At 41.3% G+C, this 13,778-nt stretch overlaps 1 protein-coding gene across 1 annotated transcript in view; it reads left to right on the forward strand.

Annotated features, from left to right (window-relative positions):
• The window catches only part of HECTD4 (HECT domain E3 ubiquitin protein ligase 4), a 167,503-nt gene that overhangs the window by 110,142 nt on the left and 43,583 nt on the right, over window positions 1–13,778 (forward strand). The window contains exons 35-44 of the mRNA XM_052654305.1: window positions 2,123–2,276; window positions 4,203–4,483; window positions 4,698–4,887; window positions 6,142–6,223; window positions 7,749–7,951; window positions 8,790–8,925; window positions 9,720–9,902; window positions 10,365–10,529; window positions 10,919–11,088; window positions 11,996–12,111. Coding sequence (XP_052510265.1) covers window positions 2,123–2,276; window positions 4,203–4,483; window positions 4,698–4,887; window positions 6,142–6,223; window positions 7,749–7,951; window positions 8,790–8,925; window positions 9,720–9,902; window positions 10,365–10,529; window positions 10,919–11,088; window positions 11,996–12,111 — 1,680 coding nt within the window. The remainder of the gene's footprint in view (window positions 1–2,122; window positions 2,277–4,202; window positions 4,484–4,697; window positions 4,888–6,141; window positions 6,224–7,748; window positions 7,952–8,789; window positions 8,926–9,719; window positions 9,903–10,364; window positions 10,530–10,918; window positions 11,089–11,995; window positions 12,112–13,778) is intronic.

Raw genomic sequence — 13,778 nt, forward strand, 5'->3', positions numbered from 1 at the left:
AGTTAGCAATATCCTAACGCAGAAGACATTATGCTAAGTGAAATAAGCCAGGCACAGAAAGACAAATACTGCAGTGATCTCACTTATGTGTGGAATCTAAAAAGCCAAACTGATAGAAACCAGAGAGTAGAACAGTGGTCACCAAGGCTAGGGGGCAAGGGGAATGGGGAGATTTTGTTCCAAAGGACACACTTTCTGCTTTAAGATGAGTAAGTTCTGGAGCCCTGATGTACAGCTTTGTGATTAAAGTTCATGATACTTCACTTATACTTGAAACTCGCTGAGAAGATGTCTTGTATTCTTACCCGCCATACGCACACACAGAGAGGTAATCATCATGTTGTATACCTTTTAAAAAACTCACATTCTACAGTCTGAGTATATACAGTTTTTATTTGCTAGTCACACCTCAGTGAAGCTGAGGGGGCTGGGAGGAGTAATGACCACCTGAAAGAGGATAGTAGCCCCAGGAAATTGAAGACATCTTTTTTTTCCTTCTTGCCATCACTGCTAATGGTATCTGAATAGATACTTTTATGAAATGATTTTTCAGTTGTGCTTTTGAGATGCTATTTCCAAATCATATGTTCAGTCAGCAATCCAACTTAAAAAGTAAACTTGAAGGATAACTTCTCCATACTATCCCAGATATATAACATGTCATTCGCTGTGCGTTTTATTGTTCAGGGAGCCAGGCATAGGATGACTAAGGTATTGTTCCTCCCCTTAAAATATATGGTCTAGTGGGGGAAATAGGCCAGTGAACAAATAATTCCAGTGCAATCAATGCTGTGATCAAGGTGAGCGCAAGGTACTGTAGGAGGAGCATAGAGGTCCTTACAGACCCTCTGTACTAAGGCATCAGGCAGAGCTTCCCAAAGAAGGTGATGTGAGCATTTTTCTTGAGGGGTAAAGAAGACTTCCCAAGTAGAATGAACAGTCAGTGGCAAATAAGTTTTGTGGCTTTTATGAGAGGTGCTTGAAAATGGAAAAATCCAAGAAAATCTTTTACTGTGTTTGAGAAGAGGTTGGGTGTGAGTTAAATATCAGGATGTTTTCCAAAAAAGAAACAGACTCACAGACAACAAACTAGTGTTTACCGGTGGGGAAAGGGAGAGGGGAGGGGCTGTATAAGGGGAGGGCACTGCGAAAGTGAGAGTGACGTCGCTCAGTCGTGTCCGACTCCGCGACCGCATGGACTATAGCCCACCAGGCTCCTCAGACCGTAAAATTTTCCAGGCAGGAGTACTAGAGTGGGTTGCCATTTCCTTCTCCAGGGGATCTTCCTGACCCAGGGATCGAACCCAGGTCTCCCTCATTGCAGGTGGACGCTTCACAGTCTGAGCCACTGGGGAAGCCCTAATCTGTTGTGTATAAAGTAAGCTACAAGGACATACTGGACAGTACAGGGAATATAGCCAGTATTTTATAACTAAAAATGGAATACAACCTTTAAAAATTGTGAATCACTATATTGTACACCAGTAATTTATATTGTACATCAACTACTTCACGAAAAAAAAGATGTTTTCATCCCAGTAAAATGATCATTCTTCCCTATCAAAGTATGTTTCTAGGTTTTGTGTGGATTAATTATATTCAATTTTAATTAAGAAAAATGTCTTTTCCTGAGACTTCCCTGGTGGTCTAGTGCTTAAGAATCCACCTTGCAATGCAGGGAATGCAGGATCAATCCCTGGTTGGGGAACTAAGATCCCACATGCCTTGGAGCAGCTGAGCCTGCAGGTTGCAACTGCTGAAGATAAAAGAAAAAAAAAAGAATTACATATTTCCCCAACGTTGAATCATTTTTCAAGTTACTGTTACCTTCCTTATGTTTCTGTGTGTGCTTAGTCGCTCAGTCATGTCCAGCTCTGCAACCCCATGGACTAGCCCACCAGGCTCCTCTGTCCATGTGGATTCTCCAGGCAAGAATACTGGAGTGAGTTGCCATGCCCAGTTGTTATCTAATGAGAGACACTAATCGGATGGCTAACAAAATACTGAGCAGGTTAAAGAAAAATTGGGCAAAGGGAGGCTTTAGTGCAGATCCGCCACAGCTGCAGACCCACCATGCCTTCCTGGGGTATTCACCATGCTTTGTCTTGCTTGAACTCTGAAGGTGGCTCCACAGAGGCTGTTCACTCAGGTCTGGCCCGTCAGGTGTCCAGCCTTCTCACGAATCACCTTGCCCGAGCGACTGAGTGCTGTGGCAACCAGGCTGCCGGGAATGACGCCCTCCAGGATGTCCTCAGTCTCCTCAATGATCTCTCAAGGTATGGAAGGCCCCCTGGAGCTATGGGAGGAGGTGGCTTTTCCTCTGAGTGATGGAATTCCTTTGGGGAAAGGGTGGCTGTCTTTAGAAACATCTAATTTACTAGGCCGTCATGACATGTTCCTGCCTCAAGAAAAATAGTAGAGAATACAGTCTTTGAAAAATAGCATTTAGGCCTGCGACGTGAGGAGGTGGTGGATCTGGCTGCACCGAGATCCTGGGAAAGCGAAATGGAGGGGTGTGTGTCTAACCTAATGATCTGCAACCTGGCCTACAGCGGGAAGCTGGAGGAGTTAAAGGAGAGGATCCTGGCAGATAAGTCCCTGGCCACTAGGACTGACCAGGACAGCAGAACAGCATTGCATTGGGCATGCTCAGCTGGACATACAGAAATTGTTGAATTCTTGCTGCAACTTGGAGTGCCAGTGAATGATAAAGATGATGCAGGTTGGTCTCCTCTTCATATTGCTGCTTCTGCTGGCCGAGATGAGATTGTCAAAGCCCTTCTGGGAAAAGGTGCTCAAGTGAATGCTGTCAATCAAAATGGCTGTACTCCCCTACATTATGCAGCTTCCAAAAACAGGCATGAGATTGCTGTCATGTTACTGGAAGGCGGAGCTAATCCAGATGCTAAGGACCATTATGAGGCCACAGCAATGCACCGGGCAGCAGCCAAGGGTAACTTGAAGATGATTCATATTCTTCTGTACTACAAAGCTTCCACAAACATCCAAGACACTGAGGGTAACACTCCTCTACACTTAGCCTGTGATGAAGAGAGAGTGGAAGAAGCAAAATTGCTGGTGTCCCAAGGAGCAAGCATTTACATTGAGAATAAAGAAGAAAAAACACCCCTACAAGTGGCCAAAGCTTCTTCCTGTTCTGCTCTGCTCATCAAGGCACTAACCATAGAAGAAGAGGAATGTAGAGTAATGATGGTCTCAACCCTAGAATTTTCTCTAGACTACTTAAGGAGGCTGGGATTGCGCATGGAAGGAATATAACACCAAAAGGAAGGCTTGCCTGTTCCAAACCACTCCCTTCCCAGCCTGCCATGTGCCTGAGACACCCACCAATTGAACTGCTTCTGTAAGTCATGGAAGGTTTCTGCTTAAATGTTTTTTTGTGAGAGAGAACAAAGTAAATGGTCACCAGTCCTTAAAAAAAAAAAAAAAAAAAAAAAAAAAAAAAGAAAAATAGCATTTAGTTCCAAAATGTGGAAATTATTTATTTGAATATCTATACCATAAAATAACATATTATCATTTGCTCCAGTACTTTGCTGGTAACAGCTGCTAGCCTTTCAGGTCAGTACCACTGCATTCAGTAACCAAATAGCTTAACCTTCATTATAGCAAGATTAAAGACTAACCAGCCAGGACTTGTAATTAATTCAGCTTCTCGTGCTGTGTCTTTGAAAGAAGATATTCTTTGGAGGTTTAATCATGTGTGAGCTGTGAGGCCCACAGAGGTTTGTCCACCTAAGGCTGCTTATTCTCTGGTTTCTGCTGAAATGTAACAGGTTCAGCTGTGGCAGAGCCCAGACTCTTGAGGTCTGTACAGCACTGTATTATCTCTTTGGTCTTGAAGCACTTCTTGAAAAGGAATAAAAGACTAGACTAAAAGCCTCCTAGCTTGAATTTCTAAGCCTTGATGCTCTGTGAATCATGCTGAACTAGAGGATCTCAATTAACTAAACATAAGGAATCAAAGAATTTTCAAAAATCTTTTAAAGTATTACTGGTCAATTATGAGCCTTCATCAGATGTTTATTAAAAAAAACCTTCATAAAAACATATTGCCAAAAATCTGTGTCTTCGCATGAAATCTGAATTCAGTTTGTTTAACCTTTGAGGGAACCTTTGTTTCTGAATTTCTATAGATCAACGTCCCCAACATTGTGGCCCTTTTCTTCCTCTCTTTGCAGGAGTCACATAGGTAAAGCCATCCTGAGCCAGCCAGCTTGTGTGTCCAAACTCCTCTCCCTGCTACTTGACCAACGCCCATCCCCAAAGCTGGTTCTTATCATTCTTCAGCTGTGCCGGGCGGCACTCCCGCTGATGAGCGTAGAAGACTGTGGGAACGTGGAGCTCCCACCCTGGAGCTACTCTGTCCCCTCCCTAAACAGCGAGCAGGAGGATCCCAGCGACCCAGCATCCAAGATCGCGTCACTGCTCTTGGCAAAGCTGGCAGACTACGTGGTCCCAGGTGAGTCACCTCCAGGACGGGAGAAAGGCACCGTCACTTCCTGTGGATGATCAGACCAGGCTTTCCCTTGTCCACAGTCGCAGCTGTGCTTCCTGTGATAAAAGGAAAGGGGGAAAGGGCAGGAGAGAGGGAGGAAAGAGAGATTCCAAAGCCAGTGCTTCCCCGTCCAGGGGAGCTGCACAAACAACTTTGCAATGTTTCTGTTTGCTTAAAGGATGTCAGACAGTCCTTTCTCCAACCGCTTCCGAACCTGACACCACGTTGACGAAAACCAGCCCCAAGAATTCCTTAAAAGGCGATAAAGATCCCGGAGAAGAGAGTGAAGCAGTGGATGGCAAGCTCTCTATCTTCATCCACAAGCGGGAAGACCAGTCATCCCATGAAGTTCTGCAGCCATTACTAAGGTGATGATCGTAATAGTCCATGCCTTCAGGCATGAGCCATGTCAGACACTGTGCTGAGTAAGCCCCTTACCGATGTCAACCATCTCAGCCCTCTTCACAAGTAATCACTGCTACTATCATCCCTGTCGTTACACACGAACAAACTGAGGCAGAGCTGAAACGTAGACACAGGTCCCCCTGACATCAGAGCCTGAACTTTTAACCATAACTCTGTACCGTCTCTCTGGACCCGACAGAGTGAAAGTCCTATTGAGTATGTATCATTTGTGTCCAACCAAGTCTGTAGTGTGACCTCATCTGTGAGAAGGAATAATGCAGCTTGGTTTTCAGTTATGGGCATCCCTCAGTCATAGTAAAATTAGGGATACCATTGACTATGAGATAAAGAAGTAAGAAACTTTTTCAAAAGCCATAATTAATTGGAAGTATGAACAATATGATTGCTTAACAAAGAAGTGAAAATATAATTATTGTACAAAGATTACAAACTGGCAGGGCTCTGTTAGTGGAATCCAGGACAATGAGAAGGTCCCACAGAATACAAACTCCTAAATATAGGAGAAATTTAGGGAATTTAGAAGATAAATTTAGGGAATTTAGAAGAGATGTTTGTCTCAGATGGAAGAGTCCTCTCTTCAAATAAATGATTGAATGATGGTGTCATCCTCATAATCGGGTTCCTTGTCTGCCATCATAGAAATCAAAAGCACTGTGGGCTACTGCATAGGGTAAGCTGAGTCAGGGGAAGTCAGCACACAGATGAAGAAATTTCCAAGGAACGTTCCTGGGCACTGTGAAATGTCATCATACAAACTTGGTGAAAGCTTTTTTGAGAGCCAGGTTGAGGAGGCAGGGGGAACTAAATTCTTAGAAAGGGAGATCCAATCATTCACACTCAGGCACCAGTCCAGGCTGTTATTAAAACTGCCTCACTTGGAGATTTAGATCCCTCACTGAGGCCTCCCATGGGCCTGGCCTTCTCTTTATTTTAGGATCAGCTTGTCACTTAGTTTATCATCTTCACACAGGTTTTTAATTATCATTATAACTCTAAAAAAAATTGTTGTTTTGATCCCTAAAAGTGCTATAATTGAGCAATAAAGAGCATTTCCTTTTGAAAAATTGAGTCTTACTGTGGATTTTTGTTACAGCATGTAATGGTGGCCTGACCATTACCAGGTTACCTCATGGCCTGCAGTCCCCAGCTGTGACCATCCTGTAAAATCATTGCCTCTCTCTGACTTCCCATTTCAGTAGCTCAGAAGGACGGCCCTTCCGACTTGGTACTGGTGCCAACATGGAGAAAGTTGTGAAAATGGACCGAGACATGACGAAGGTAACCCCAACGTGGAGGAACCTGCTCCAACAAGAACCACAGTTGAGAACATTTGCCAGGCTTCAGGTTTTCAGGAGAAATTTTTTTTAAAACATTCACGTTACCACAAAGAATAAGGGTGAGAAATTGAAGTCATTGAGGCTATTTTCAAGAAGATTAGTCAAAATCAATTTATCATCTAACCAACAAGGACCTACAGTATAGCACATGGAACTCTACTCAATGTTATATGACAGCCTCGATGGGAGGGAAGTTAGGGGGGGAATGGATACATGTATATGTATAGCTGAGTCCCCTGCACTGTTCACCTGAAACTATCACAGTATTGTGTTTTGTTTTAATTGAAGGATAATTTGCTTTACCATTTGTTTTGCATTGGTTTCTACCAAACATCGACATGAATCAGCCATAGGTTTACCCATATTGAAACTATCACAATATTGTTAATACCCCAATAGAAAATAAAAAAGTTTAAATTTAAAAAGATCAATTTATCATTAATATTAAAATATGGAAGAGAACTCTTGATTTTGACCTAGAAATTTTCTTAGCTCTCTTAAGAAAGTTCTACAGCATAAAAATAGTTTAAAAGTGATCATAGGGTGAAAGGTTAAAAGAGTAATAATAATGGATAATAAGAAATAAAGACAAATAGCCCATAAAAAATATATCCAGTCTCACAAATTACACAGTAAATAAATAAAGGGAAAGAATAAAAATAATAGTACTGTGTGATTTTTACCATATCACCCTGATAATGTTAAGATTGATGATACCCTTTATTGCCAAGGTGAGGGTAAATAGGGCATTTTCAAGTATCCAGAGACAAGCTTATTCTTGGCAGTTATGTTTGTAAAAAATAAAATAGAATTCATGTACCCATAAATAGGAGATTTGTTAAAGAAATTATTATACCCATTTAATGAAATGATCTGAGCTTCCCTGGTGGCTCAGCAGTAAACAATCTACCTGCCAATGCAGGAGACTCAAGTTCGATCCCTGGGTTGGGAAGATCCCCTGGAGGAGGAAGTGGCAACCAACTGCAGTTTTCTTCCCTGGGAAATCCTATGGACAAAGGAGCATGGCGGGCTACAGTCCACGGGGTCACAAAGAGTTGGACATGACTTAGTGACTAAACAACAACAACAAAATACTGTATAACCATATAAGTAACCAGATATGTCTATGTTGACATGGATATTTATGATATTTTATGGTATCAGATTCATATCAATGATCAAAATTCACAATGTTTTGATAACTGTTAAAAAGAATTCAAAACTGCATGTAGCATGACCTATGATTCTGTATGTCAATCTGCAGGGAAAAAATTCGGGCAGACTAGCAATGATCTCTGTCTGGCTGAGGATAAGGGATATGTGTGGAGATTTAACTTTCTACAGTTCTCATATTTTAATATTTGCATTTATAAAAATGAGCCTAGATTGGAGGACACAGATTTTTTAATGTATAGTGCTGAGAAGAGTGAAAAGAATATCATGAGAATCTTTAAACTGACCTCCAGGGTGGCTGCTGTGAGGTGATTACGGAAGAGGCGGCAGCTGCTCTGCGAAAAGCAACCAAGTGGGCACAGTCAGGCCTCATTGTCAGTGTTGGGCCACCCGTGGAGTCCCTCAACCCAGAGACCGTGAGCGGGCTGTCCACAGGGGACAAGAAGAAGACAGCCCAAACCTCCATTTGCCGAGAGAGGAATTCTGAACTCGCCAGGTAAAGCCTTCCTAGGAAAGAAGCTGTCTACTCTTCTCAAACTTCCTGTGTGAAGGGTTTGTTTTGAGGGTTTCAATTTTATTTTTTTATATTTTATTTTGTAGAGTATTTATATATGTATTTATTTTGGCCTTGCCACGTCACATGTGGGATCTTAGTTCCCCATCTAGGAATCAAACCCATGCCCCCTGCATTGGGAGTGAGAAGTCTTAACCACTGGACTGCCAGGGAAGTCCTAAAGGTTTTAATTTTATATCCTCCCCTTGACCTGCTGGAAGTGAGGAAGTGAGGCTTAAAATACCCAGCCATTCGTAGTAGTTTCTCTCAAAGTTGAGTCAACCAGTGATGACCATTCACTTGGTGGATCTGATGCTGTGAGGGACGAAGAGGGAGGCCCTCCAGCCTGAGTGCACATCTGAAGCTGGAGGACTGTTTTTCTGAGAAAGGCCACCACCAGGAACACCAGCTACAGTTTTTCTGAGCAGCAGTAGTAAATTCTGGCCTTGCTTCCTTTACTTCATCTAAACGGTACTTGTCACCATTCCAGCTGTGTACAGAAGGATGAACACGTGTTGCCCCTGATAAGTTGGGTGAGATTCTATGCTTGCTGGCCAGAGGCAGATGCAGAGAAGTCATCAAAATCCACTTTTCTAGTATGGAGCAGGCCAAAAAGTTTATTAAGTTTTTTCAGCAATATCTTGCAGAAAAACACAAACCAACTTTTTGGCTAACCCACCGTAATTAGAAAATGTTTCCATCTGGTGCCAAGTCTAAAGCCACTCTTCTGGCTTCTTTACCATCACGGGGCCTTGACACTTTTCCCTGTTGACACTTGCAGGACCGACCCCGTCCGACCTTTCATCAGTGGGCACGTAGCAAACAGCATGGCCGCTGAGGTGATCGCCTTGCTTCATAGCTTGCTGATGGCACCTGAGTCAAATGCTGCTCAGATATGGACCACGACAGCAGAGAAGGTTAGTACGCTGTTATTGCTTAAAGGAGGAAGCAGGACAGAAGTCAGTTTTTTGTTCTAGCAAGGGACATTGTAACAGAGAGAGTTCCCTCTTGAGCCAGATAGACTTGTGTTTCCCCTGAAATCTGCTTTGATTTAGTGGTTTCAACTCTGTTAACCCACATCTCCTATCACTGCCAGTTCTGATTTCACAGAAGGCAGGCTAATACTCTCAGGGAAAGAATGGCACACCTTGTTTCTCCTCCTTGCTTGTGTTCAATCGGTACTAACATTAGGAAGTCATGCATCCTTGGTTTATTGGATTTGTTAAGTGGAGTTGATGAGTATTAAGGAGGCCTCTGTCGGATTCACACTCCTGAGCTCTTCAGTAATTCATCTTGACAAACTAGTCCAGTCTCCCAAAAACGAGAGTTTGGTCATCAGTTTCCCTATTCCAAGTCATTCATCTTGTGAACACCTTATATCATATCCTAAAGGTAATTGGGTGTTCCAAGGTCGGTGATATGCTATTATGGTCTTTCTTCAGATAAATTTTTGGCTTTTTTTTAGGTTTGTTTCTTTTTTTTTAACTGTGTTTGGTTTGCTCATATTTCAAGATTGTGCATTTCCAGTTTTGTCCAATTACATAAGACCAATATGGCAAGAACATCAGTGGTCATTCCTGCTCGTTACTGCACCCCTCCCGTGTCCAGAGTTCCTTTAGTCCAGGGGCCCTGTTGTCGACACCGCACCACCCTTAGTATCAAAACGACCAAAGTTCTAACTCCTGTCGTATGGGCTGCTTCATATGTTTAGGTTCTGTCTCGTGCACTGATGTACATTCCACAGTTGGGGAAATATGCAGAAAGCATTCTGGAAAATGGCAGCAGTAGTGGCAGAAAGCTTGCCAAACTTCAGAGAATTGCCCGCCAGGCTGTGGCTGCACTGTGTGCACTTGGAGGCTTCAAAGAGACAATCAAGATCGGGTCTGAGGTCCAGGTAACCAGCCACCATTTCCCCAAGTCATCGCTTTCCCGTGTGTATAAGTCCATTGATTCATCTATCAGCTGTAAGACAAATATCATCCTCCCAGTTGGACAAAAATTCTTGTTTTTTCAAGCTAAGAAACAAGTGGCTTCTCATCCACACAGTGCTGCAGATTAATCAGACATCAGTACAGTAATGCACAGTAGCTAAAACCCTTGTGTCCTGTGGTGGTGTTAATACTGGGAGTGTTTTAGAATTGAGGCTTGAATTTGCTTCATACTGTGATCACCTTGATACAAGGTTTTAGGACCTATTATTTTAACTCACATTCAGGGCTTGGCGTCTGCATTATAAGAACCTATTGCTGTAATGCCGGTAATGACAGCTGTAGATTTACTCCTCCCACTTGTCACATCAGATCGCTGCTCACACCGTCAGAGTTGGTAAGTAGTGCTGACCCATCTGTGTCTATAGGTTCTAGGGAGAGGAATATCAGGAAGCATCGGAGTGGTGGCTTCTATCAACGAACAGGAAGGTATAGCTACGGTCAGATTCCCACCCATAGACTGTAGAAAGACTTCGCAAGCATCAGACACACTGACTATTCCATTGTCTAGACTTTGTGTTCCAAGATCAGAGGTAAGGTGATTTTTAAATGTATCCTCAAATGTCACTGCAAATGGTAACCATCCTGTAATGAATAATATGCACGTGCACAGTGCTGAAGCACAAATACGTGATTTTCTTAAATTTTACTTATGTATTTACATACTGGGTGTAATTATTTAATAGTAACGTTGATGTTAAGATTTTTACCTAAATGACCAAATTCATTTCTTTGGTGAGGAATATTCCGCAGTATATTGTATGTTTAATTGTTTTGGTCTTAGCTTGCAATTTTCTGTATGGTGAATTTTTTTTTAATTGAAATTTTGAGAATTGACTCCAGATGATAATAACACCCTCATTTCTTATAAACTAACTACTTGAATTTAACTTTTTGCCATGCCCCCCCCCACCGCCATCAGGCATTGCCTCTTCATAAACTGTCCATTACTGAGAAGGTAGTACAGGCAGTCCAGTCCATGTTGCTTCCTCAGGAGGGAAGTCTCTCTATTCATACCTCACTTCCTGCAACAGGAGATGGGTCAGCTCCTGTGATGGCAGTCGTTCGGCTCCTGGCTGAAATAAGAACAAGGTGAGCGCCCTCCAGAGACCCCCTAATGTGCTGAGGTGGTACAGGCCAGAGGGACAGGCGTCTTCCGTGGGCCTCTCTGTGCCAGGTTCACTGGGTCCACAGCATGAACTTCATGCCAAACTGAGTAACAGAAGCCATCCATTTGTGCTGCGTTTACTACAGTTTTTGTTGCATTCCCCAACTTCTGTGCTTTGAAATAAAGTTTAGCTGTTTCCCTAAGGAAATAAACAATCAAAATATGAGTGTTATATGGCGTGCATGCATAGACCCCACTGATTTGCTTTGGTCAAAGAGCTCTGTTCTATCACAGGAAGTCTTCTGTCACTTGGCCTTTTTAAAGTAGTTCAGACTACATCAGTACCTATCCGGTCTCTTTCCAAACTGCTGAGGAGAGAATTAGGGAATGCTCCCAAGTGTCAGAATTGGAAAGAAAACGCATTTATTTACAATTAAACAACAGCAACAAGTTTCTTTTGACAATGAAACTTGCCAGAAAGTTCTAATATATGTTTTGAATCTGGTGAGAGAGATCAGTATACAGATTTCCCAAGCATTTGGGTCCCTCTTGTTCTCAGAACATTAATATTGCCTACAAAGCAAAGTTTAGGAAAAGGTATTAGGAGACAGTGCTTATTTCACAGCTGTCACTTGGTGTCTTCATGGAGGGAGACGGCAACCATTTCCCCCTTTCCAGTTGTCCATGCAGTGTCAGCAGTTACTGTGCAGGAAAAGAGAAGCTAGTTACATATATTCAAACCAATGCAGCTCAGTAAAAAAGCAAGAGGAATGGAGAGCTGGAACCTTATTTAAATTAGTGGATAAAATTGATTGAAATGTTTTTCACAGTTGGCTTTTTAGAGAATGACCATTGATGACTTTGAAATATTGTAAATCTTTTAACATTAAGAGCATGCCTGGTCATGGCCCAGCTTTTAGAAGACAGCTTATTTTGTGAAGAATTCATACAGCAGTGTCCTGCAGCTGTTGAAGTTCTTAACCTAGTAGCCCAGGAATGCAGTGCTGGTAAGTACCTGTTGCTTTCCTTTCTACCCTTTGTGTCGAGGTTTGTTAGCACACTGACAATTTGGAATGGAATATTGACTGTTTTCACATACACGTCCAACAGCTAAGCTCTAGACACAGCACTTACACAACTGACTTCCATTTCAAATCTGCAAATGTAAATAAAAAGATGCAGTATATGCCAACTAGGAAATCAGCATTTTTCATTTTAACTTTAGGACCATGATGTCAGAGTATTTTCTTTGCCCCATTCATATTAATAAGTGGGTTTCATCTCTGTATTAGAATTCTTTGTGACCTGCCCTTAGGGCTATGGATACTTTCTGACTATTGTCATTGACCACATGTGAATTCAGAGTCCAGAAATTTGCACTAACATCCATCTTTGTGTGTTTGTGTTTCTATGTGTCTCTATGTGTGCTTATGGAAAAGTTAAAACAAGTACAAAAACAGACTATTTTTGTATAATGAACCCTCATGTTTCTATCATCTAGTTTGAACAGTTATCAACTAATAACCAATCCTGTTTCTTCTACACTGCACCCTCCTGGATTATTTTTAAGCAAATTTTTAGATATTCCTTTTATTTATCTATAAATATTTTAGTGTGTATCTCAGTAAGGACTCTTAAACCACAATATCATTTTCACATGTAAAAAATTTACAATAATTTAATATTATTTAATATCTAGTCAGTGTTCAACTTTCTAATTTTCTCAAAGTCATACTTGTTTTTACATTTGTTTATTTGAATCAGAGTCCAATTAGAGTTCATCCATTGTAATTGATTGTTGTCTTTTAAATTGCTTTTAAAATACAGATTCCCCTCAGTATCTTTTTTTCCCTTACAACTTACTTGTTGAAGAGTTTTCCATAGTCTGGATTTTGTATATCTTATGGTGTCATTTAATATGTTCTTTTGTTCTTGAATTTCTTGTACATTGATGGTTGGCCTGGGTTTTTCTGAGTGAAAATTTACCCTTTATCATTGTTCACAATTAGATTAGCATTTCTCCAGTGCTCTTGTACTAATGTTTTAATGAACTAAGGAAAAAATGGATGTCTTTACCTCCCTTAATGGTTTTAATCTTCTCTGTTTTTTTGGTCTTTTTTGTTACCTGTATTATTTACTGTCTCTCATGCTATTTCCTTTTTTTTTCTGTAACTCTCTAATTTTTTCTGTCCTTAAATTTTTGTCCTTTTTCATGTGACAGTGATTTCTTTTGGCTTGTTTTTGCTTTTTAATTCATCTTCATTTTTATATCTGTTTCACTTCTCAGATCTCCTTCCCTTAATAAGTATAGCTGTCTGGGGCCAGCAACCATTAAAAAGCCTCAGAGAGATCCCTCCAAAAGAAGCAGCAAGAACGAAAGACAAGGAGCTTGCTTGCTCGGCTTCTCAAGTGAAATTACTTGTGACTAAACACTTGCTCATTGTTTAATTCTGTATGTGTCATAGGTAGTTCCCTGCTTCTGCTTTTTTAATATTCTTGGCTTAGGTTGCATCCTAAGACTTATTTGACTTATTTTAGCAAACATATAACCTTCTGAATGAATCCCTTGCTTTTCTCTAGGACTCATTCTGGGTCTCTTTTATACATTTTATAGAATAAAATAGAATACATTTTATCTTACTCTGTGAAATTAACTTTGGTACTTAATGTATAA

The sequence above is a fragment of the Budorcas taxicolor genome, chromosome 17 (assembly GCF_023091745.1).
Source record: "Budorcas taxicolor isolate Tak-1 chromosome 17, Takin1.1, whole genome shotgun sequence".
Classification (NCBI taxonomy): Eukaryota; Metazoa; Chordata; class Mammalia; order Artiodactyla; family Bovidae; genus Budorcas; species Budorcas taxicolor.